The 24,470-nt window shown below is 42.6% G+C and overlaps 1 protein-coding gene across 1 annotated transcript; it reads right to left on the bottom strand.

Moving 5' to 3' along the window:
- Window positions 1-330: 330 nt before the first annotated feature.
- KCTD19 (potassium channel tetramerization domain containing 19) lies at window positions 331-23,635 on the bottom strand. The gene is made up of 16 exons (XM_050904282.1): window positions 23,591-23,635; window positions 18,407-18,703; window positions 16,614-16,764; window positions 16,090-16,281; window positions 15,050-15,172; window positions 14,628-14,832; window positions 13,227-13,387; window positions 10,322-10,425; window positions 9,792-9,934; window positions 7,832-7,915; window positions 5,624-5,732; window positions 3,633-4,287; window positions 2,341-2,532; window positions 1,757-1,911; window positions 785-886; window positions 331-458 (listed from the first exon to the last, which is right to left on the bottom strand). The coding sequence occupies exons 1-16, from the start codon at window positions 23,633-23,635 to the stop codon at window positions 360-362; spliced, it is 2,817 nt and encodes a 938-aa protein (XP_050760239.1). The 3' UTR covers window positions 331-359.
- Between the last annotated feature and the right edge of the window lie 835 nt (window positions 23,636-24,470).

Genomic DNA, 24,470 nt, shown 5'->3' on the forward strand with positions numbered 1-24,470 from the left:
GGAGTGAGACCAACGCTGGGTCACGGGTGGAAAACCAGCACGACCATCCAGGCAGGCAGAGAGGGACAGCAGCTGTACGGGTGCCTGGGGGCCAGAGCTGCCCTCCTGTCTTGTGAAAGCAGCGTCTTCTGTTAAATAAACCCCACGTGTCACTAATAAAGATGTAAGAAATAAGGCTGCGGCTGCTCCCACAGATTCCTGACTAAGCAAAGTCACTGTTCATAGTTAAAAGAAGGCTGAGCAAAAAGGCTTTGTCTTACACAGGCAGATGAGGCCTGTACCCTCCCCTCCCCTGCCACAAGAAGATAAAAGCATTTCAAAAAGTAGCTGTGTCAAATTTTTATTAACGTTCTGTGAACTTACATTTCCAAGGAGAAGTACGAGACCGATCTAGCGAGGCCTCTCTGGATCAGTAAGTCGAGGCAGCGGCTGTACTTCCATGCAAACGGCAGGGTAAACTGAAAAAGCAGAAAAATCGAGGCCACCGTTAAATCACCCGCTGACGGCACACCAGCAGCGTCACCGACTCTTCCCATTTCTTAACAACCCTAGAAGTCTTCCGCCCACTTTTTGTGGGCAATCTTCTAAATAAGCAACAGAATTTTAAACTTCTACTAAGACTCTACATGACATCAGTCAATCTGTGCTGTAAAATGCCCCCGCCCCTTAACTCGCACTGCAAACAAAACTAGGAACAACGAACTAGTTTAAGCAGCAAGCCAACAGCCTTCAGAAGAAAAAAGGCTCAGCCGTACAGCATCACCTGGTGGCAACCGCTACTTACTTCCACCCACTGAAGTAGCTCTTCGTGAACATTTCTGTCCCCTTTAAAATACCGTGTGTTCAGTAAATCAGCCACAAACTCCCTGGGTGTGATCTGCTGGGTCTAAAATACAGAACACGACATGGTCATATCAGCAGGCAGGTGCGCTCAGGAGTGCCCAGCGAGCAACACTCCCCGCGGCAGAGAAATTACCAGTTGGAGGGAGAAATTCCCAGTCTGGCCTTGGCCAGGATTAATTATTAGATTAAAAAGGATTGGTGTGAGGTAGCAGCCATCCCTCAAGGGCTGGAAGCAGTCCCACATGCACGCTAGCAGAGGAAAACTGGAGGGCAAGCTCTCCCAAGTCCCTCTCCGTACCCTTTTCTCCCCCTCTCCCAGGGGAGAAGAAAAACACTTCTGCTGGGGAGGGGCTGCGGGCTCGGATCAGTTACTTCCAACACAAATTGAAAAAAAACAAAAACCCAAAACTAGAAGTTCCTGACCTTTATTTCTGCCCCAACCCCACCGCAAAGCTCACCGCAGCGCCCAGGCGGTGGGAGGCTGCCGTGATGCTGGGGGCAGGACACGCTCCTATTTATTTCTTCACTGCTGGAGGAGCGACCTGAAGCCAAACCTCTTCAACCACCCCCAGGGTGCCGTAGTTGCTAGACTGCCCGAGGCTGGCTCTCCTGTCCTCTGCTTCGGAGGGTTACCCTTGCTTCTAAAAAAGGGGCCTGGAAAGACTCCCGGCACCCTGCTACTGCACCCAGCACCTCGTGCCGAGCGGCCCCACGCTCCCTTTCTGGCCTGCGGGATCGCCCGACTGAAGCCGTCCCGCCCCGGCTCAGCGCAGCGACAACTCTGGCTCCCGGAACAGCCGGGCGGTCGGTGCCGAAGGTGAAGAGCCCAGTTTGTAACTCCTGCCACCGCACCGACAGCCTGGGGAAGCTGAGCAAGCCCAGCTCTTCCGGGCTGTTAGCAACCTGTACCTACCCAAAGCCTGTTCACAAGGGTCCCGACTTTGGCTGTGATTTCTTTGGGATCCTTCTGCCTTACTGAGTCCACGATGACATCGGTCAGGAAAAAGTGGCACTTCCTGGCGTAGAACATCTCCTCATGCGAGAGAGCAAAGGTAAGAAAAACGATATCTACAGGGAACAGTTGAAAGAACACAAACGCATTAGGGAAAAAATAAAAGTCTGTGGTTTCAGCATTTGCCATTTCAGTTACGCAGCCTTTGGCCTCTTGAATGCCTTTCCTGTCCAAGGTTTTACTGCAACTGAGTCCTAACAGGCGGCGTTCAACTCTCAGCTCGATGTAAGAGTTTGCCTGAATAAAAACCGAATATAGATTGCATCATTCCTGATGCATTAAAGAGCTTCACTGGTAAATATTCGAGGCACCTGCTAGGTTAGGCAGCTGCTGTCCAGCTGTTCTGAAGAATTAAATGTAAGCAGCGGTTCGGCTGCCATAACCTTAGCTACTCAGAGTCAGAACCGACAACAAACCGTGACAGAGAATGGTTTTCATACTAAGAACTTGGCGGCAAGATCCTAGAGCTATTTACAGTTCCTTACCTTTGGATAGCGCTCGAGCCTTCGGAGTATCCAGCTGGCTGCCATCCAGCAGAGCGCTGTAAACGACACTCTCTTCATGGCTCGCACAAAAGCCATCACTGCCTAAAACTGGCGGATGTTCGACTTTAAGAATCAATCCTACATTTCTGTGGTTGGCCAGAACGACGTCAGTTTGTTTGCTGTCCCTTGTTTCTGTGAAGGAATACAGTTTGAATTTTACAGCGAAGCCTCTATCAGTAGTAACGGGATAAATGCATTTGTCCATTTTTAAGTACGAACACAATATTGTCATCTTCTCTTCAAAGTTAACGCCTCGTTCTATCTTTATTCTGTCGTGATGTTTTGCCAGGAAAGGTGAAACACCACTAGACAGTAAATGACAACCTTTACACCAAATAATTTGCAATCATAGGTATAACGTTATAGGCCTTCTCTACTTCCCCGCTTTCACCTGGAAAATTCAGACAGAGTAACCATTCCGTACTGCTTAACGGAACCCAAGCACAATTCAGTCCAGGATTCTTTCATGGATATCCCATGAAAGAGGGGTTTTTTTCCTAGGAAAATAATAACCCGGCTTGCACTGCTATAGTAACAAAACCACCCACAATCATTATGAATACATTTTGCTTTGCCGACGACTCTGTGAAAGCCTGCCGCGTTACCCCCGGTGGAAGCGGCGCAGGGTAAATCAGAGCCTTCTCAGGGCGTCAGAAGCAGTCGTGGACTGAGACTTTCCACTGAGCTTTCTTGAGTTTGCATTTAGTACCCTGGCTAATCAGGCAAATCTTTTTAGCTCCTACACGTGCCTGTGGAAACTTCTGGGTTTAGCATAAAAATCTTTCCATCTTTATCCTAAATTACAGATTTCTGTAACTAACTGCATAGCTTAAGCACATCAAACCAGCTTCACTGTTCCTTGCACAGCTCAAAAGGCAGAGCAACAAGGAGCCAATTAAAGAACAATTCATTAACACCACTGGATCCAAAAACTGCTCCACCTTTCTGGCAAACACACTTCTAGTATTAAACTCTGCATAGACAAGCAATAAAATCCAGCCCTTGCTTAGCAGCTGGCAATCAGCTCATCGTCTTTTAGAGGGATGAGTTTCATTCGCAACGTCTTGTCTCTTCCTTTACTGGAAACACTTTCTACGAGCAGGAGAACAAGAAAAGGTTGAGACTGTCACTCTGAAATTCATCAGCATGATCGAAGTATCTTATATAAGTAAGTCATTCCGTTAATTACTCGCATCGCTTTTGAAAACAACAGTCACAAAGCAGTCGTTTACCTTCTGCTTGCCCCTGGTTTATATTCTCTGCATCATTTCCTAGCACAGGAGTTGTTTTTATGGTGCTGAACTGACACGTTCCAGCACTTGGAGTAACTGGCAAACTCTGCGTGAACACGTATTGCTCCGGCTGCTTTCCTTCAGCCCCGACTTCGTATTGGGTAATGTGATTGTTTCCTTGAATTGTAAAGCTTATTTTCCCGGGAGCAGAGGCGATAGGAGCTTTGACACCTCTGTCCTTTTCAGGAGTGTTGCGCTGCGCTGATGATACACTCTCTGCGATACAACCGTCAGGCTTTCTCACGTGCTGAACATCGCACCTCTTGGAGCTCACCGTGTCCCATTCCTTTACCAGAGAAATTAGTTTCTGGAGGTGACTTGCCGAGTCTTTAGTTTCTACTTTCTTTGTTAAAGTGCTTCTCATTCCTCTCTTCCTTGGAGGGCTTACCAAGCGTTTGTAATAGCTGGAGTTTACCAGGCTGGCTGAGGATTCGTCGTATCTTTGAAGTGTATTCCTCCGCTTTGTCCCTTTAGCCCATGAAATAATTTTGGAATACTTTGCCCCACTGGTCTCTTGCTTTCCCTTCAGATCTTTTATATTACTCCACGTATTAATAGAGCATTTACTGGAATCCACAGCTGAACATGAGTACACCTAAAAATACAGGGAAATGTTGTTATTTCCAATGGATACGGAAGGAAGTGTAAGTTTTGCCTTTCCTAATAACTGAGGTAGTTTACTCATTATAATGCAAGCATTTAAGGACTGAGTTCTTAATCCTGGAAAATGCATTCTCACTTCCATGCTGGATGCAGTGCCTTAAGGCTCTCCAGACTCAGCCCCGATAATTCCGCGCTGATGTTATGCTGTCCCGAATCACCCCAGTTCCTATCACTGAATTTTGCTGAACCTGAAGTCGGACACCGGAGGGGTCAAGGCACACAAGCAGCACCTCAACAGCCCTGCCACCGCTAAAACTAAGATAACTTTGGGTATCATCTGAACTGACAGCAGCCCATTCTGTACAAGAAAGATCGTTTGGCAAGTTAAAGCAAGCTGTGCAGCCACTCTGCCACACGAACACCAGTGTTAAGCTACAGGGTGGAGCAGTTCGATATCAGTGTGTAAACGCTACAGAGGCAGCACCTTCATTTCGCCTTTCTCTAGTAGACTGAAGGCAACTTTCAGCTGCTGGTGTCCAACCAGGGACTAAAAGCATTCAAAGACTTGAGCAGGAAGAACTTTTCCCTCCTTCCACTGACTTCAAAGACTAGAAAGTTTCTGCAGGACGCTCTCTTGCCTGAGCGCACCGCTTAAGCTTGCTGCTCCCATCTTTACCACCTAGGAACCAGGAGATCTGGCTTCTAGGTCCTCCTTGCCCCGAGGGGTCGGAACCCGCATGTCCTGTGACCAGCAAAGTGCCCCAGTTTCCAAGCCACACTGAAATCTGCACAAAACCACTTCCCACCCTCGGGGATGGGGAGTCCCTAAGTAACCAGGAATGCGAATCACAAGACCAAGAGCAGAGTCTAAAAGAGTGTAGGCTTGTGGGGTTTAGACCAAGCTAACACAGACCAGAAGACCTTGACCTTGTGCTTCAGACTGTCTGACTTTACAGCATACAGTCATTGGATAAAAACAGAAATAAGAGCCCAGCACTCAGGCAGTGCTAAAGCACCCTGCCTTGAACTCTACTGTGGAATTAAGTGTGGATCTCCACTGAAATTCTCTCTTTGTAGGAGGAGCTCTCTCATGGTTTTGTGATAGGCAAACAGAATGTCTATTGCTGTTCTCTGTTCTCTCTTGATGCTCAAAGCCTGGCTTTTTAAAATGAAGGTGTTCTTTTTTTTAGAGAGAGAGATTTCCAAGACTCATTTTGTAGCTGATTTTGGAGAGGAAAAAAAGCAAAATGGTACCCGAGAATTTAAATTTGGCACTTTTCTAGTTCAGAAGTGCTTTATGGCAACATATTCTGAAAACCAAATCTTACTTCTCTTGCGTTTTTGCTGAACTCATTCTCTTCATTCCAAGACACAATACTTAATCTTCTACACGGAAAAGAAACTTCATTGCACAATTCATTGTTTTGGATCCATAATCTAGAAAATCAATATTTACAATTATTATAGAACTTTTTCCAGGGGCAACACCCAGTCAACCTGTAAAAGGAGCTGCCAGCACTTCCAGTCACCATCGGATCTGTGTATATCACATTTATTATCATTATGAGTTACTTTTAAACTACTGGGGAATGGAAGGAGTTCACAATTTTCACTAGCACACAATATGAGGGTAGCAAAAGACCAGGAGTTTTTATCACGCACCTGCGATGAGAATTTCTGAAATGTGATGCTGCAGATACACAGGAGACAAAAATGATTTCTTGTCTCTGTTCCAGCATCCACAAAACCTCAACCAATGGATTTATATAAACCTTGCTGATCAACCCAAGCCATGTCCACTTGGCATCCTATTTGGAGGGGTTTTTTTTCCTCTCATTTTTTTTTTGAGGAGGTTTCTAGACACTTTGGGGAGCAAGCCAGTCAGATTCAGGTCAACCATCTGCATTCATGGTTTCAAAATTGAATTTTGAGTCCGCTTAAGAAACTCAGCTCCTGACAGTGACTGCCTGAGCTGCACAGCAGTTTCTGAAGAGGTGAAACAACTCTGGAAGCACAGAGTAGCTGCCGCTCTCTGTCTCCTATAGATTGACATTTGCTAAGATTGCCTATGGAGCTGACTGATGATCTAGAAGAGAACTCTAGGAACTAATCCCCAATTGTTTTACTTTGTTAGAGGCCTTTGGTGTACATGATGGAGACGCTGGCACCTTCCCTGATGGGAAAGCACCAAAGAGCAGTGGAGGAGTCTATGTTAGAGTAGCACCAGTCCTTAGCTAAAACCTCCTAGGGAACGTAAAATTTTGTCATTCATGTGTAGAGTGCTTCAGAGTTCCTCTGACATCCTCCTCTTGCTCTACGGGCACAGGAACGTGAGGTTAGGCTCCGACACTGGCACGGGGAAGTCGGGGAGTGACATTTAGGATTTCTTCTTCATAGAGATCCACAATAAAATCTAGGAACTGCTGTCACCACTGGTGGGATACTGGTAGCTGCCACCAGCGTGTTCTACTGCTGCTCACAGCAGTAAAATGAAGTTGGAAATCCTGATGCAAACAGCCCACAGCATTGGTATTTCAGAACCTGCTGCGGTGACTCACGGTCTTCTGGGAAGATTTTAATGGATATATTTTGACTTTAAAATGCCTAAATGGCCTGTGAGCAGCCTAAGTAAGAATCCACTAACTTCTAGAGCTCTCTTAAAAAATACTGAAGAGAAGGGCCATGCTAGGTGATCTTCTAAAGTACTCTGCAGTCAGGAGTTGAAATATCTCCGTTCTGTGGACTTTTCAAAAGGCCTACATTTTAACATTTTGCCCATCCCTCTAATGAGCACGGTAGAAAAGAAAACACTAGGGTTTGCAGGTTCACAGATTTTATAGGACCAGAGAAGACCACTGCGATTATGAAGCCTGGTATCCAGTAACACTGGATGCCAATTGCTGTTTTAATAGCAAAACATCTTTTAGAAAAGCATCCAATCTTATTTTTAAAGTTGTCAGCAATGGAAAAATAAGTCTCTGAGAAAATGTTCAACGGTGAATTCATATACTAAAAAATTATGGCTTATTTTCAACATTAATTTATCAAGATTTAAATTCCAGCCGGTCTCAATCCTTTTCTGTGATGCTGCATCAAAGATACGCCATTCTACACTCTGCAGTGCTGGCGAATCCTCCAGTGGGTCTGCAGAAACCAGCTGGGGCTTGGCAAAGCCAGGGCTGAGCCAAAGCTAATAAATCAGAACGTTTCTGCTCAGTCTGGTGTCTCTGGACAATGGTTTTCAGCATGCATTGCAATATTCTCAATACCTGGACTTAGCAGGGGTACGTCAGTTGCCTTTTTCTTGGTTACTGGAGAGCTGACTGAGGACTACTCTGTTACTGTTCCAGTACCCAAATAACTGGTGGGAAAAAGCGTGGCTCAAAAGATAGTGGAATTGCTCATCCTCCAGCAGCTGTGTTTCAGAAGGAAATGAGAAAATTGTGCTCCTTTCAAAGGACAAACACTGCTAGGTCAGCTGAAAGGACATTATACGACAGAAAACAAAAAAAAGAAAGAAGAGATTTTTTGTCTACCTGTATGCATCAGAGTGATAAAGTGCCTCTAAAAGAGAAGGGATCTGGTACTCCTCTGCTTCTTGACAAAAGAGAGGCCATTCCCTGTAAGTTGTAAATAAACTGAGCTGTAAAATCACTATGAAGCAATCTTAACACATTATCTTTTCCAAATATATATTAATTTTGCAAGCTCAGGCAGTCACTACACAAAGTGAAAGACGCATTCACATGAGTGATTTTCCTTTTAACAGACGGACAAATAGCCTATCATTTTACATACTGAAAAGTACCCAAACCAATTTACTTTTTTTTTTCCTGTTTCATATCTGGCATCCAAACAATGAGAAAAAAAAAATCTGGTTTTCTTGACATAAATAGAAATCTTCCCATTGACTACTATTGACTTCCACGGAGTCTGAATTTTATGTCAGGAATCCCAAATTGGACGACACATTTTTGAAAAGGTGCAGCCAAAATAAATGAGCTCCTAAACCAGAGGCGTTCAGCAGCACCGCTCTGAATCTTTGTGAAACTCACTGTTTTCACTACTTTTTCCAGCTATTGCCCTTCTACTAGTTAAGTGAAAACCTCTGTCCCCTCTTTTTTTTTTTCTTTAATTAACCACAGGTATTGATGATAAAACCTGATATTGAGAAGCAGGAATCCTACTCTGCTCTGTGACACTCATGACCCTTTTCTCATGTGGAAAATTCATCATGGAATTTTCCATAGGGAATCCCATAAAGAGGGTTCATGGGTTCGATGGGCTACTAGTCCACCATTCCCAGAAATATTCTTAGCCCTAGAACACGATTAGCTCTGCTAGTAAGCTATTACTAGCAGAGAAGTGAAGCCACCGTCACCGGGAGGTTAAAGCAGATCACTAGCAGAAAGGCAGCTGGCCTCAGTGACCAGAAACATTCCCAGACATACTCAGTTTGCTTGTGTGTGTGTGTATATATATATATATAAAAAAAACCTGTAGGGTCTGACACCTGGCTTCCTATGCTTTTGATGACAGACATGAAAGCAACCAGTGGTTATTATATCAAAGAAGCCACCGGTGTAACATTTCTATTGACTTTGCGGAAAAGAATGAAAATACATACTCCTCTTGGAAACAGCTAAGCGTGCTAAAAACAACCACATCAGCTGGGGATCTGTAGTAGATATTCTGCCCACTAGAAACGATCCAACAAACAAGGGCTGCGAGGACTGAAGAGACCAAAAGATCTTCTGATGCCAGGCAGAGCTTCGTTGCTGAATGCAAAAAATCGTAGCGTGTAGCGGTGGCAGAAGCAGGGAAACTGCTACAAGAAGCCATGGCACCAAAGGGTCAGCTCTGAGCAATCTCGGCAAGCGGAACACGTTGAAGGAATATCCTTAGGAGACTGGTGTTTTACGCCATCTCAAATTTCTGATGATTGATAAAATTTAGAGACCTAATAGATTGATATGCGTACGGAGGGAGAGTGTCCTCTCCTCTTTAAGCATCCCGTGTTCCTCCATTCCTATACTACCGCAGTTTTGGAAGATGTATTTTTCAGCATTAGAACAGAGATACCAGTAGAGGGGGCAGATGGAGTATTTTTCAGCTGGGCTAACCAGACTTTGCTGACCCTGCCGTATAAAAAGACAAAAATCTGAAGAGGGATGCAATGATCTCATCAATAAAAACATTTTCCTTTTTGCTAAAGTGTGCACACAATGCACCGATCTGCGATATACCCTGCAGTACAAGTGTCTGGCATATCAATCATTAAAATAAAGGCATACACACTGAAACAAAAACATATCTCACAATCTCTAAATCCCAATAATTTATGTTTAGATAGAATAGTTTACTTCAGGACTAAAAAGAAAAGTCTTAATTCTTTTGAATAATATTTCTACAAAAATCAGAAGACAACCCCCCATGCTTACTTCCCCTACAACCACCTAATAATATAAAAGAAGCACATGAATTCACTCTGCTTACTTAAATTCAGCTGGCAAAAACAATTTCCCAAGTCTTAGAAAGTTGAGAACATGTCGAAACATTTGCCCATCTCCATGGATTAGAAGACTTTGACCATATGTGATCCAACAGACTTTCTTATCATTTGACAACAGCTCTGGGTACTGCAGAAATAAAAATACATTAAGACCAGATTTCTGGCGTTAGTTAGAGAGAGGAAGAAATCCAAACAGGATTTTTTCCTTTCTCAGTGAAAGAATTAAACCAGTTCCATCAAGACTACTTATATTATTAGCTAAACTACTTATATTATTAGCCCAGACAGTACTTTCTTCGGAAGTCTAAGATTTATTTCCGTCAGGTTCTTGAACATACTTCCCTTAGTATAAAATGCCCAGCCTACATGTGAAGTTGTGATAATTCTAAGTTTTCAGGTCAAAACCATTCTAATAATCCTTATTACTAGAAATACAGATTCTAGACTGTAGAATTATAAATTCTGTCTAGGAAGGTTCATGTGAAGGCAATCCAAAGACAATTAATTACCATACCTTCAATAAAGTCTGTAAGTAAGTTTCATACCAGTTACTTCCTACATAAACTTTCACAATCTGATGGAGTGAGCATACGGATACTTCTGCTGTCCAGTCTGCGTCTAGAGATGGAGTAACAAATGGAAAGGCGACAACTAAAATAACTGCAAGCAGTAATTATTTTGTTATAGATCCCAAGTTAATATGATATGGGATTTTACATCAAAATATTGCAAACAATAATTCGTTGAAATAGTGAACTAAGAGAGCGTACGCTATGCACACAGAGCTGGAACTCTCGTGTTTTGTTTAGCAGTCCTACGCAACTGCAAGCACAAGGCAAGTCAGGACGTAACGTCAGAGTAGTGAGCAACTTGGTCCATCCGTGCTGCAGCCAAACCACTTCTCCTCAATAGATTTCAAATAACAGGAAGAAGGCTATACGCAGTAGCACAGTCACGTTTGCTGATTTATGTCACCTAAGGTAGGTGAATCCAAGTATACTGTTCCATTGCCACAGAAAGAAATAATTTATTTCCAAAGTACTGGAAATAAGGGGAAAATCTGAAAGGTCTTTGAAAGTGAAGACTCAGCTTGTCAGCAAGTGTAAAGTTAGTGGAATTCCAGGGCAACCTGGAAGAGAGCTACCGCATCATTTCCCGCCTTCGCAAGGAGCCCCACTTCATTATTTCCTTTGAAGATGACAGTATCAGGGCAGGTGCAAGCCTCAAAGAGCTCTTATGCCCAGAGAGCAGCTATAACATAACAGCTTTGGATATATTTTAGTCTGGGTTCAGCCCACATCTTACCTCAGCGTGGCAACAAAGATCTACTAAAGATTTCGACAGAAACTTTCCTAGTGTAGTTCACATTATTATTTATAGTCAGTAAGTTCTGGGACACTGTTTGAGGAAGATCAAAATACGTTTGCGTTCAAAAGAAATGGTTTGAAAAAACCCAAGCAACTAACTTTAAGGGCTCCAGATTGGAGAATTGTTTTTCTTACAATAGCCCAGGCCTTTACAGAAGATATAGGCGAGTCACGCTCGTAGAGAAATTATTTATAGGGCTATGGGTAATGATATAAATAGATTCTACTGTCTCTAAACAATGAACAAACTGGCATATGCTTGTCTGATGTAGCTACTATAATGGGACTATCCGTCTTCCGTAACATATGTACAACTGAAGTGTCATTTACTGCTAAGACATTCGAGTCAGAGTTACTTTTTCTAGCATGTGTTATCCAATAGGCTACACAATAATGACACAGAATTCATTAACTGCAGTTTCAATTTAAGATCAAACCCTCTTTCTCAAGGGTTATAATTCCATCTAAGAATTGAGAAGATTCACTCCTTTCTTCATGCACACTTTTTGCATGGGCAGGGAAGAATACTTTGAACATCAGCCCCTTCACCTTATTCTGGTGAAATACGCTGATGGCTTAAAATGGGAAGGATAATCATCCCCTATGGAAAGACTCAGAGGACCTTGAGGGTGGAGGAAACTGGAAGTAAGGTCACTACTACAAAATAAGCAGCCAGACTTGCAAATAAACAACAGGAGGTACATTTAGGATCCTACAAGCTGCAGTTTGCACCAGGAAGCTTGTGCTTGGATGGGGCAGAGGGACGTCTGCACGCATTGATCACAAAGCGACTGTTTGCCACCAATGGAACAGGGAACTGCCAATGAGACTGTAGGGTGTACTGAGGAAGCTAACTCCGGCAGAATTAGTGGTAGCATAGTCTAAAATATTGGGGAGTGTACAAGGTAATCCACTTGAAACGAGTGTGATTAAATTTCTCTTTCCTGGAGCACGTGGTATAACAGAAAAGGTGGAAAGAACTGGCTGTGTTCAGCCTTAGGAAGAATAGGTTAGAGGAGGATCCTGTTGTCTGCAGCTAATGGAGGGTGTAGGGAAGACAGAGCCATATTCTTCTTGGAGGTACAAAGTGCTAGGCCAACAGGCGATGGAAAAAAGTTGGAACATAGGAAATCACACGTATGACTTTATTAGCACAAGAGTAGTCAACTATTGGAACAGGAGTCCAGAAAGGCTGCAGGATCTCCATCCTTGGAGATACTCAAAGCTTTTCCTGGCAAGGTCCTGAGCAACCCAACCTACTTGACCCTGCTCTGAGCAGAGAGTTGGACTAAATGACCTCCAGAGATCTCTTCTGGCCTAAATTCTATGAATATGGGGAAACTGGGATAGGTGAAAAGAAAAATCCCTAGGTTAATCAGGGAATCATATTAACTCTTGTTAAGAAGCCACAATAAGGGCTGATAGAAAATATCATGATTTTTTCTATAAATGCATTAGAGGAGAAGAGGGGATAAACCAAAGCAGAAACAGCATTTAAGTTAGAGGTCAGTTTTAGCAAGAGCTAAACGTGGCTGCGAATGCACTTAGGCTGGAAGTTAGAAATAGATTCCTTAGTTTAATAGCAAGAGCTGTAAGAACAGTCCCGCATCAGAAAAACAGGAGCAAAAGAAACCTTGTATTCCTAGGGCAGAACATGTTCCGATGAAAGTAACCTGGACAATCTAAGCTTGAAGGAACCGGATTCAGCAAATTAGTTTGGTGATTAATAAGACTAGCAAGTTTAGCAAATAAAATTATCCAAAAACATGAATAGTACTACCTAAATCCAGTGTAGACTTGCTCTATATTTCACCTAGAACCTCACGTTACTACTCTAGTGTTCACGGATCAGCAACAGCCAGTTAATAAAGCAACGGGGTAACAGTAGATCTTTGGAAAACGCACACTGTCAGTCAGTGAGACCTTCAGGTTATTTTTGTACTGTAACAATACCTCAAAAGTAGATGTAGATCATCGACTGATTAATTGTATTCAGGCAACACTGCTCATGCCACTTTAAAATGAAAGAGTTCTTGAGAAATCTTGACTTACTATGATCTCCGCTCTCTGCTGGCATCTGTTGTTTCAGATAGCATTTTAAAGCATCTTTCATTGGCTCGTATGTGGTGTCCCTTTTGTCCAAATAAGCACAGAGCTCTTTGATTTCAGAAATATTTTCAGTGAGAGGAAGTCGGCAAGTTCCCAGCCAGTTCCTACCCAAAAGGAGAGGAAATCACTAAACTTTTTATCCTTGCTTTATATTTTTACTGCTTATTTTTAATGAGTACAAGTCAGGAAACATGAATTCTCCTGCAAATGTTTTTTGCGCCTACTGAGCTTTCCTCATAACTTTCCACATCATTTTTGTATGGAGAACAATCCAACATCGACAAATAAAGCTATTGCGACAAATAAAGCCATCAAATAATGATTTGCAATAGTTTTGAATAAAGCTTTTAATATGGTATTTCTCCTACACTGGATCATTCACTAGTGCCAACAGCAAGTGCAGACAAGATGCTAGGGGCAGAGACAAGCTGACTGTACGTTTGACCTTCCTGTTGTCTTTCTGTCACCCTTTACAGACTGGTTATATGTGTTTGCGCTAGATTTAAAAGTTGGTTAAAAGGTGCAGGAAGTTTTTCAATCTGTGGTTGATGGAAATATGCACAGCGGAGCATCTCATTGCATGGCAGGCTTGAATCACAACCAACTGGATTCATTGTGATTTCTTTTGGTTTTCTTAATTCAAATCACAACAAGCAGGTGAAAGAATGGGACACACTTTTTTAATAGAGAGTATTAAAATGTGTATTTAATGGCTAGCTTTATGACTCTCCTAGTGCATGTAAAAAAATTTCTCTCTGTCACAGCAAACATGTCTGACCTCTACATTTATATTTTCACCTATTTCAGGAAAGAGGCGCTAATGATTCACTAAGGAGCCATTTTCCTATAAAATAGGGATTTTTATTAAACCAGTACACTGGTATGGTAAGTCTGAGCAATAATGCTAACAATATGGAGAAGTATGTCTGAAAGGACCGAGTTCAAACACAGCATTCAGAAGTCTACGTTCTTTCTTGGCCTCGACATAGCAGTACGACTTTTGTGTGACTTCAGAAAAGCCTGTACCCATAGGCATTAAGATGCTTTTGAAAATGCCATACAAAGCTTTCTGAACGAATGGTAAATCTCACATTTTAAGAACATGGGATCATTAAAGAATTTACATATACTACTTTGGCATTTTAGGCTTACCAGCCACAATAGAATAGAAGAATTCCAACTCCCATAATTAGTCACCTGCAAGTTTAGCTGAAAATGAGTACAAATTCTAAAAGACAAGCTGCTGAGAACAGGACTCCTTTTCAACTACAAAACCCATTAGACAGCCTTCTGAAAGAACCTTAAGTTATGTTGATATTGCCTATATGATGGCAGGGTGCGTACCTGGCGTGCTGGAATAGGATGCCGTCGCCGGAGAGGTGCAGGCGGCTCCTGCCCAGGTCGCTGCCCACGCAGAGCTGTCCCAGGGCCGAATCCGGGTAGTTGGCCAGCAGCCCCAGTGCCATGGCGTAGAGCGGGGACCGCGGCGGGGACCCCCCTGCTGCCGCCGCCGCCCCCCGCCGTCCCCGGATCCCCGCGGAGCAGCCGCCTGCAAGGAAAGGAATTTGAGACTGCACCCAAGAAGGTCAGCGGTTAATCACCACCCTATTTTCCACTATTTTCAACATTTATGGAAATGAGTTGCTAACTCACATCAGTGTTGATCATATTAATGTAATTTCCATTTCAAACACCCAATTTCACAAGATAACATTAAAACCAACGCATATAAGGAAGAAAATACATAGCTAGGTACATTGTATTACCTCTATAGATCTTCACAGCATCTATAAGCTCAGGAATTCCCAGAATTAAAACTTCCTCCTCCAAGGCATCTATGTTGGAGAAGTCATCAGGCAACAACATCTTCTCTGAGCGAAGAAAATTAACTTGAAGATAAAAATAAAACACAGGAAGTGTGTGTTGACGTCTTCCATCTACTGCTCAGATCTAGCAAAAATAGGTTCTTATAATTTCCTTCAGTATATACAGAGCAGATAAATGGACAGCAGGGAACATTTTGTCTTTGAAAACACAATCCTAAAAACAAGGTTTACGCTAGAGGAGACCAGACGCAGCATAAACAATAGGGGAAGCAGAGAACTAGGTTAGTTTTGTTTATCACAGCATCCTGAGAGATTCATGTAAGAGGTTTCCTGTTTGTTTGGCTGCTTTTTTCCCCCCTAGGCACAGTCCCATCCCACTGTGTATTTAAACACGCGTTTTCCCATATGCTAACATCAGAGGACCGGCAGAGCAAAACTCTAGCAATTTCATATCTATCTCATTTTAATTGAGTTCACAGAGGATGAAATACTGTGTTGATGGAGGAGGTATGTGATCCTGCCATACTTTGGAAAAGTACTTGTCTTTTTTTGAAGCTGGAAGATTATTTAATGAATGAAACATGATAGTTTACTAGTGAAAACATACAAGATTGAGTAGGTATTTAGAGTCACCATGTAAGCTTTGTCTACCTTAATTACTGACTGTTAACAGAAGTTCTGGTACCTGATGCCGTTAATGCATTTTATTTCAGAAAACCACTGGATTAATAAAACCCAAATAAGTAGGGCCATAAGTGGTTAAATTTAGGTACGTGTACTCTGGAAGCCACCCAGTAGAGGCTTTGTTTCTTGACTGATAAACAGGGCAGTAAAACTGGCAGACAGCAAAACCAAACCAAACAAAAACAAAAGATTAAAAGATTCTGATCTTTACAGAAGTATTACTGAAGATAGACAGAAACAGTTTAATATAAAAAATGATTTAGACATGTCAGAATAATTAAAAAAACAGCAGTTACCTATGAAGCGGAACTCACTGCACTCGCACTCAATCAGCGCTGCATTCTCAAGCAGCCACAGCAAATTGTCGTCATTAACTAGTACAGGATATTTTGCCACCAAATCTAGTGGTAAAAAACAGTAATTCACTTCGTCTTCTGTATCCAGTAAAGGTGTATCCACCAGCCCTAGGGGAGCTCTTTCATGTAACCCTAGGCAAAGAAAATCAGAGAAAAATCAAGACAGAAGAAAAATGGAACTCACATATACCTTTTGGAGATCTGACTAGTACAGCAAAGCCAATAAAACTGCATTAATCTCGTGCAACATTTAGTGTTCACCAAAGCATGAAGTCTTATAGCCCAGCACAAATGAATAAATGTTTGCATGGGGTTTCCTATTTTAAAAATAAAGATGACTAATAAAAAGAATATCACACAAAATAAGCTTTGCAAGACTCAAACATTCCTGGCTTGCAACAGCTGACAACAGTCTATGGGCATTCCTAAGGATGCAAAAGAATTTGTCGATTTGGGACACTTACCTGTGAATGCTGGACTGTTAGGAGGAATCTCTGATGGCTTGCTGGTACATTTTTGTGTTCTCCAGTAATTCAGAGACGTTCTTTCAGCTACTGGTGTATCTGCAGGCTGGACATGTAAATTATATTTCTCTTCCTTCAAATTATCTAAAATCTGTTAAGATATGTAAAGTTTTTCTATTTACTACTTCAAACAGTTAATCCAAAAATCAAAAGCAGCCATGGGAAGGAGTCTAATGCATTCTATGCTGTACTTGACATCTACTAATATATGCCAGGGAATATTGTGTACAGACAAGAACAAACATGTATTAGATTCCTAAGTTATAGGTACCTCAAGGTAACCTGAGTGAACTTGTGGAGAGTATTTATAAGAACTTGTAATATCATTCGAGCCATTCATGTATTCAAAGAAAGCCAACTATTTTTCAACATTTGAGTTTTAATGGCACTTCCTTGTATTCTAGCTCTGGGATTCAAGACAGCACACTGGCATGCGTAAAAGTATACAACAATAGAAACAGCCAAGAACCCAACACAAAGCCTGAAAGACCTTTTGGGCTCTTTTTAATAACATCTTCATGATAAGCTGTAGGAATTCGATGATTAGAAAGGGGAAATCAATGTTTGGCTCAGCGATAGGAATGATTAACAGTCTATATTTCCTAATCTTTCACTGAATGATAAATTATTTTAAACTTGGAACAAATGGTTACGTACTGTTGTAGGATATTAAGTATAAAGTAACTTTAGAGCCACGGTTATGACTTCTAAAGCACATGCGTAAAATACCTTCATGAATTAATAAGGTTACACTGACAAGCGCTTAAAATGCAAGAATTCTAGTTTGGTGGAATGTGTTCCTGGCCATACCACAACAGGTCCATGTTAAACATGTGATCATGTACAGTTTGTTAATACAATAGACTACTGAGGTGTGGTGGTCTTCCTCTCCCAACCTATTTGGAGATGTTACATCTTTAAACACAGTCCTAAAAGAAAATCCAAAAATGTTCATGTTAAACCCAAAATATTAACATTTTGGGTTAAAAATGTCAAGCATCATAGCATTTTTGAGACAATTCCACAAAAAGAGTATTAGAAACCAAAAGAAACTCAGAGTTTAGATCAAACTTAGAGGAAATGCAAATATTAATGTACAAAAATACACATTTCATCCAGCCAGGAAGTATGGACTCAGCCTTCACTGGCACAATACAAAACTACACTGTAATTACAATAAAAAATACTTGTAGCTAAATAGCAAATTAAATATTCGTTACAGACATGCATTTAACATTTCTGTTTATCCTCCTACAGAATAGGAGGAGAGGAAGAATTGTCATTTCCCCATTTCACATGATAGCAAATTCAGCGGTGTCCCATTACGACGAATTTGTTTTCAGGCAGACTGAACCTTCTCAGGGAAGAACAGAAAGGGCAGTCCCACCTTTTTCAGATTAGAAGGTTCATATTTAACAAGATCGGTCAGTATAATTCCCATCAAGCACAACAGCTGGCAGATAAAAGCCTCTGCTTGCTTTAGCTTCAGTTAAAAAAAGCAAGTAATGACTGTTGAATGAGCTCTTACAGAAAGGTCAAGCATGAAATTCGTAACATTTTCTGTACTCACCAACTGAGGCAGATGAGCTGAATGTGGCAATTATTTGTTTGGATACCTATCGCAAGCATTGATAAAGTTATATACACAAACTCTTTGACATCCTTCTACAGACAATAATATCTAAGAATGAAAAAAGAATTCTAGAAAAGCCACACAGAATATCCCACTTTACCTGTAATAACGGTGTCAGCTGCAAAATTAATGCTTGCTCATACAATAAGTTCAATTCAGCACAGCTGAAAAAAGGTAACTTTGAAGTCTGCATGTAATAATGAAGGTGCCTAAATACAAAACCATCTTGGTCAATAAATAATCTTAGATTTTCAGACTGATCTTGTACAGAAGCTTCTTTCCACAATAGAGATTCAGGAAACTGAGCGACTTTACTTTTGGGAACTGAGAAATACCAGCCACCGACATTAAAATTAATTAACTCTTCTTCTGCAGATTCCATAACGCTCTCTGGTTCCTTCAAACAGAAAAGGAAAACATATCAAGAGGCAAGAATGAACCTGTAAACTCTGAAACTCTGTGACGTTTTATTTTAAAACTCCATTGGGCTTTGCATTTTATTTTCCATTCCATGGTAGCTTGACAAAAAATAAAGCACGGGGCAAATGACCTAGAGCGTTACCTTCCCATTCACTTGTGCAGGCACATTCCTCAGTTAGTATGTGTTTATGGTCATGGGTCATGACAAGTCAGCAAATTGCAAGGTTTTACATAGTGTAATACTTATGGTTAAACCTTGGAACAACCTGGTATACATATATACTGAGTTTGTTACACAGAACAGCAAATGAAATATGGCAAACATCTTTCTTAAATATTCAAATAAAAGTAATAGCACACAAATAAATGCTGCATAACCTCCCACACAACCTGTTACCTATGGACACACCATTCTAGACAGTTAGTTACTATTTTAAGGTGCAGATATTTATTACTATGTTGGTCGCAATCCCCTTGCCAAGACAAGAAAGAAAATAATTGTCCACGGTGAAAGGACACTTGGTAAGCACATAGGTGGCTGCCAGCTAAGAAGAGAGAAAAATCACCTAAAGCAGGACAAGAACTCACAGTTAAGGCCTGTAGCCAATTCTTTCGTGTTATTGTATCACACTGAGATGTGGATTAGTCTGTGGCCTACTAAAATGGGACACAAAAGTCAATTCAAGCCTGAAAAGAAAAAAGCCTGCCTGCCTTTGCCACAGCAGCTAGCCTCCAAAGCCAAGGAGACAGAGTTTGTATTGACAATGGACAAGACAATTCTTACAGCAGAAAAAAAAACGTGGTGGAAGACAATACCTGATGTTTGAAATGTTTTTAGGCTATTTCTCATACAAGTGGTTACAGAAAAGGGAGTCAAAAGGAAATCTGGAAAAGGATGGGGAAAAAAAAGACTCTTAATGAATGCAAGAATTGAACTTTGTAGCTTCTAGAGAGCGCTCATAATCAAAACTAATGATGGAGAACCACAATTACATTGCCCTCAAAATATGCTTAGCAGAGACTTTTTCATAGATATTCTCATCATCAACTTCTTAACACTGATACTACCCTGCAATTTCAAAACAAATTAAATATTTGAATACAACATATGAAAAAAAAACCCCTGTTCAAGCAAGAAAGATGAAAACTTTTAGAAGAAAAACAACAGGATACTAAACTCTTGATATTTCTAAGGCTCATTTCTAATTCTGGGGGACAGGGGAAGAGAGCCAGCACCACCAAAACCCACTCACTGGTATGATCGCTCCAAGAAAACTACTTCCAGACGTGCTTGAGGTAATTCACGCAGCTCAGGCTGCCATTTTTATGGGCACCAGCACCAAGCTAGCAGCCCACCACTGCGCAAAAGGGGTCTTACCCCCTTCTCCCAGCCACATCTCGTGCCTCTCCATCACATCAGGCCTTGGGCTGATCTAACTCACTTAAACTCGCAAGAAACGGTCTGTTTTGGGGAGGGGTCGCGATAGCTTTTTTTTTTTTTTTTTGCGATTTTCATGAGGAGGGTCATGAAACACAGGCTGCTGGCGTTCACTGGGGAGAGAGGGCAGCTTCTTCCAGGCAGCCCACAATGGATGCCTGGGCCCGGGGGAGCGGGCAGGTCCGGCGGGGGGGGGTTCCCCCCCCGCCGGACCTGCCCGCTCCCCCGGGCCTGAGGAGGGTCTGTGAGGGGAAGCCAGTTCCCTCCTGCCTCGCCTCAGCAGCAAGGCCAGTCCTAACATGGCGGCCTAGGCCGCAGTTCATAGCAGCCTAGGCCACAGTTCATGGCGGCGTCGCTAGGCAATGGGCAAGAGGCCCGTGGAGCAGGGACACACACACCCCCTGGGTGTCATGAGGGTGACAAGGCCCGGGGACAAAGCAGGGGTGATGGGTGACAGGAGCCCGTGGGCAGCTGAGTGGCTTGGGGTGACCGGGGCGGGGGGGCACACGAGCAGGCCAAGGTTACCTGTCCCCACAGAGCTGGGTTTAAAGCCGGAGCAGAGGCTGCTTGTACACCCCGAGGATGCTGTGATAGAGTGATTAAGAAATCATAATTATAACCTTTTCCCAGCAATGCCTACCTGCTGTAGGAAGGCCTCTCTCTCCCCATGTAGGGGGGGTGTCGTTAGCTGCGTTCGTTTGCAGGGTGGAGGTGCCCACCTTGGCAGTTGAGGCCAGGGAAAGTGAATTCCTTCCAGTTCCAGTACTCACAGTTGAAGCTTCGTAAACTTCCCGTCTTCAGGAGGTGGAATAATTGGGCTTTTGTGATCCAGCAAGTTAACAAAAAGCTGGTGGTAATCCTGATGTTACTGCTACCAAACAACTCACCATAAAATACAAGTGTGTGCCATCGCTAAGAGTATTTACTCAAAGATCTTGAAAGTACCACTTGTACTACAAACCACAATAAACACCACAAAACATATAAAATAACACCAAAGGGATTTCTTTTTTTACTGTCTCAGTGGTTTCTGATCAAATACAAGTTACAGCTGTGAAGATTAGTTAAAATATGCGCCAGGGTCGGCTGCCACTGTGCCTCTCCGAGCTGCTGCGGTTCTGCAGAAGCAGCAGCAGCAAAAGGGATAACGTGTTATTTGACCCAGTAAATGAGACAACCAAACACAAAACTCAACAGGACAAGTCTGTGAAATATAAAGAAGGGATGTATAGGGAGCTGCACCTCGGTTTGGCTTTTCATTTCTTCTGTTATTGCTGAAAATAGTGATGCGAACATGAAGGCTTTTTTCTGGGGGCTTTGCAATTAAGTCTTCCTCCTGAGCATATTGCTTTGCAGTCTGTGGGCACAATGGAAGGTAAAAAGGGGTTACGACTTCTCGTCGTGCTTGAGTTCGCAAGCTGATGCCATGAAGTGGACTGTATGGTCAAGCATGGCCGGTTTTGGCTCATATTCCCATCCTGGGTGCTGGGACGAGCAAGTACCTACAGGCAGGAGGGGGACGAGCAGTACCTACAGGCAGGAGGGGGACGAGCAGTACTACAGGCAGGAGGGGGACGAGCAGTACTACAGGCAGGAGGGGGACGAGCAGTACCTACAGGCAGGAGGGGGACGAGCAAGTACCTACAGGCAGGAGGGGGACGAGCAGTACCTACAGGCAGGAGGGGGACGAGCAGTACCTACAGGCAGGAGGGGGACGAGCAGTACCTACAGGCAGGAGGGGGACGAGCACGACCTTGACCCACAGTGAACAAGGAGGGCATGTAAGCTTTAGGGCTCACTTTCAAAAAAAAAAAAAAAAAGACAAATATCAATTTCAGAAGTGATTCAGGAACAAAGATCCTCAATTTTACACCAGTCAGTGAAAGCGTAACACCTAAAGTTGTTTGTACGCCTGGCGATCAGACCCCATTTCAATTCACTCTTTTAGTTGTGAGCAGCATACTGCTGCTCTTTTAACATAAAGCTGGCGGTGCTGCGGAGAGGCTCAGTTTTAAAAATCCCTTCACCATGAGTAACTCCATTATCTATTTTACCTGCATACGAGGGTTTTGTGACCTCTGTGACAACCCCAGGACCAGGGAGCTCCCAAACAAGGATCCCTACGAGGGAAGGGACCATCCTGCTGCAGGGCCTGAGCTTCTCAAAGCCTCAGAGGAAGGGGCGGGGCCGCAATTTATTTTAAAAGCCAATTAACACAACGGTAAGGTGACTGAGTTTGTTAATTAGATGCTGTTTGTGTCGTTTCTCTTAGGTAAAATAGGAAACAGGTGAGAAGCAAGACCCAAGGACTAAAAAAAAGCCAAGGAAATCTGGAATATGACAGCTTATTACTTGACTAATTATTGTTGGCATGCAGGATTTTTAGGTTTTTTTAAGAAAATAATTTAAGGAGGGCTTTAGAGAAAGATTCAGGAGTGCTCATCAGTATTTGTAAGCTTTCTCTGGGGACAAAGTCAGCATTAAAAAAAAAAAGAACATCGATATGAATGCAGGCTAACTCCACACAGGAATATTAATATATTAATTATTTTTAATTCATTTTAAATATTAATATTAAATTATATTAATGTTATTAAATTAATTAATATTACATTTTATTTTAAATTAATTAGTATTAAATACTAATTGCCACTAATATTAATTCCAAATGTTAATATATAAATAAATGCGTAAAACAATAACTGCATTCTGGGACTGTGTCACACCTCACCGATGGGATTGTATGTCTTTAGCATGTACTTAGGTTCACCCATTATCAGCTCTGCGTGCTATTACTGGAAGTCTCAGCTGGCACGAAGACTACTTTATTTAATTGCTTTATCAATAATCTCCCCAGACAGCAATTTGGAGGCTGCTAGTGAGGCCGGTTTTTGTGTCAGGTTTTTGATTTCGGAGTTGCCAGTTTCTCCGCCGTCCTCTCCTGGTAGGCTTGCCTGCAAAATAATTCACAATATTGGAGTGTTGTTGGATGTTTTTAGATGACAGATCTGTCAGGGAGGGTGAAGGAAGGGCTGCCAGACTATATTTTGGCATAAGGGGGAAAAGGGGAGAGTTTGTTTTCTGAAAAATAAAACACAAAATAAGGGTAATTTTATTATACCACCGATAAATAAATACTGTATAAACAAATGGATGATCACCATTGCCCTCTCCAGCCTATACAGCGTGAACCCATTGACGGTTCAAAAGCTTTGCTATCAGATGGGTCCCATCTTCAGATGGTGCCTATAGAGTTTTATCTATATTCAGCTAAGCGTTTCACTTTGAAATCCCCCGCACATCCGTGCTGGCCAGGCAGCTGCCGCGCAGAGGAGCTGTTCAGCTGTCAACTGGCCTCTCCTGGTTCCCGGGAAAACAAGCAAACAGCAAACACTCATCTGCCGGCCTCCGCCGTCCTGTTCGTACCGATTTTGTCTTGTGTCCAACCCTGGAAAGATCTGGGTCATCCATCCGTAGCAAGATTTCTAGCAACACTTGTCATCCTCTGGATGATCTGCAGGGCCATCTTCAGCGCCAAGTGCCATAGCTGTTCAAATAGCTCTGTTTCCCAGACGTTGCACATGCATTTGGGCTGTGATTTTATGTTTTACTCGATAGGATCGCACTGCAGCCTGGCCCAGGTCCCCTACGCTGCCTCCAGCCGCTCTCCTGCTCCCTTCCTCAGGTTGGATTTAACAAACACATGGCTGTGGGGTGCTTCACATCAAATGGGACTCTTGATCCAGTGGAAAACTGTTCACCTTTTTCTTGGTGGATCTTACTCACTCTAACACACTGAGTCAGGAAATGAGATGTCTGGGCTCAGTGAGATACCCTCCCCGACGTGGTCCACCTAGAGAAGAGCCCAAGCTCATCCAGTCGTGATGTTAACCCACCCTGAGCTCCTCACTCTTCTCAAAGCTCTGTCTCAGTGGAGCAAGAAATGCTTGCTGGATTTATGAGGGCAGAAAGTTGGAGCTCAGTGGATAGGAGTCTCTTTTTTGTAATTTACCTTGAAGTCTACTGGGTAAAAACCCCAGGAGAATGAGGTTGCATGACTTTCCCAAGACCACTGGCTAAACCTGTAGCAATAACGTGAGCAGGAGGATGCTGAGTTTGTCCCTCCTCTGCTCCATAACCTCGTACTCATGCTCCTTGAGACTAAAATGCATAATGGAGGGATAGCATTGCAGATGCTGCAGGGGAATGTTTAAATCCAAAGCTAAAATCTGTTTCCAATTAGGTCTCAAAAAAAAAAAAAAGAATTCCATAGAAACATTTCTGTTTAGATTTGTTTTCTGACATC

Source organism: Gymnogyps californianus, chromosome 12, assembly GCF_018139145.2.
Source record: "Gymnogyps californianus isolate 813 chromosome 12, ASM1813914v2, whole genome shotgun sequence".
Taxonomy (NCBI): domain Eukaryota; kingdom Metazoa; phylum Chordata; class Aves; order Accipitriformes; family Cathartidae; genus Gymnogyps; species Gymnogyps californianus.

Coding starts and splice junctions, on each gene's coding strand:
- KCTD19 (XM_050904282.1), bottom strand. CDS start 23,635: ATGGATGACCCAGATCTTTCCAGGGTTGGACACAAGACAAAATCG. Junction 7,916..9,791: donor TTTTTGCCAGCTGAATTTAA/GTAAGCAGAGTG, acceptor TACAACTTACAG/GGAATGGCCTCTCTTTTGTC. Junction 887..1,756: donor CCCTTGTGAACAGGCTTTGG/GTAGGTACAGGT, acceptor TCTGTATTTTAG/ACCCAGCAGATCACACCCAG.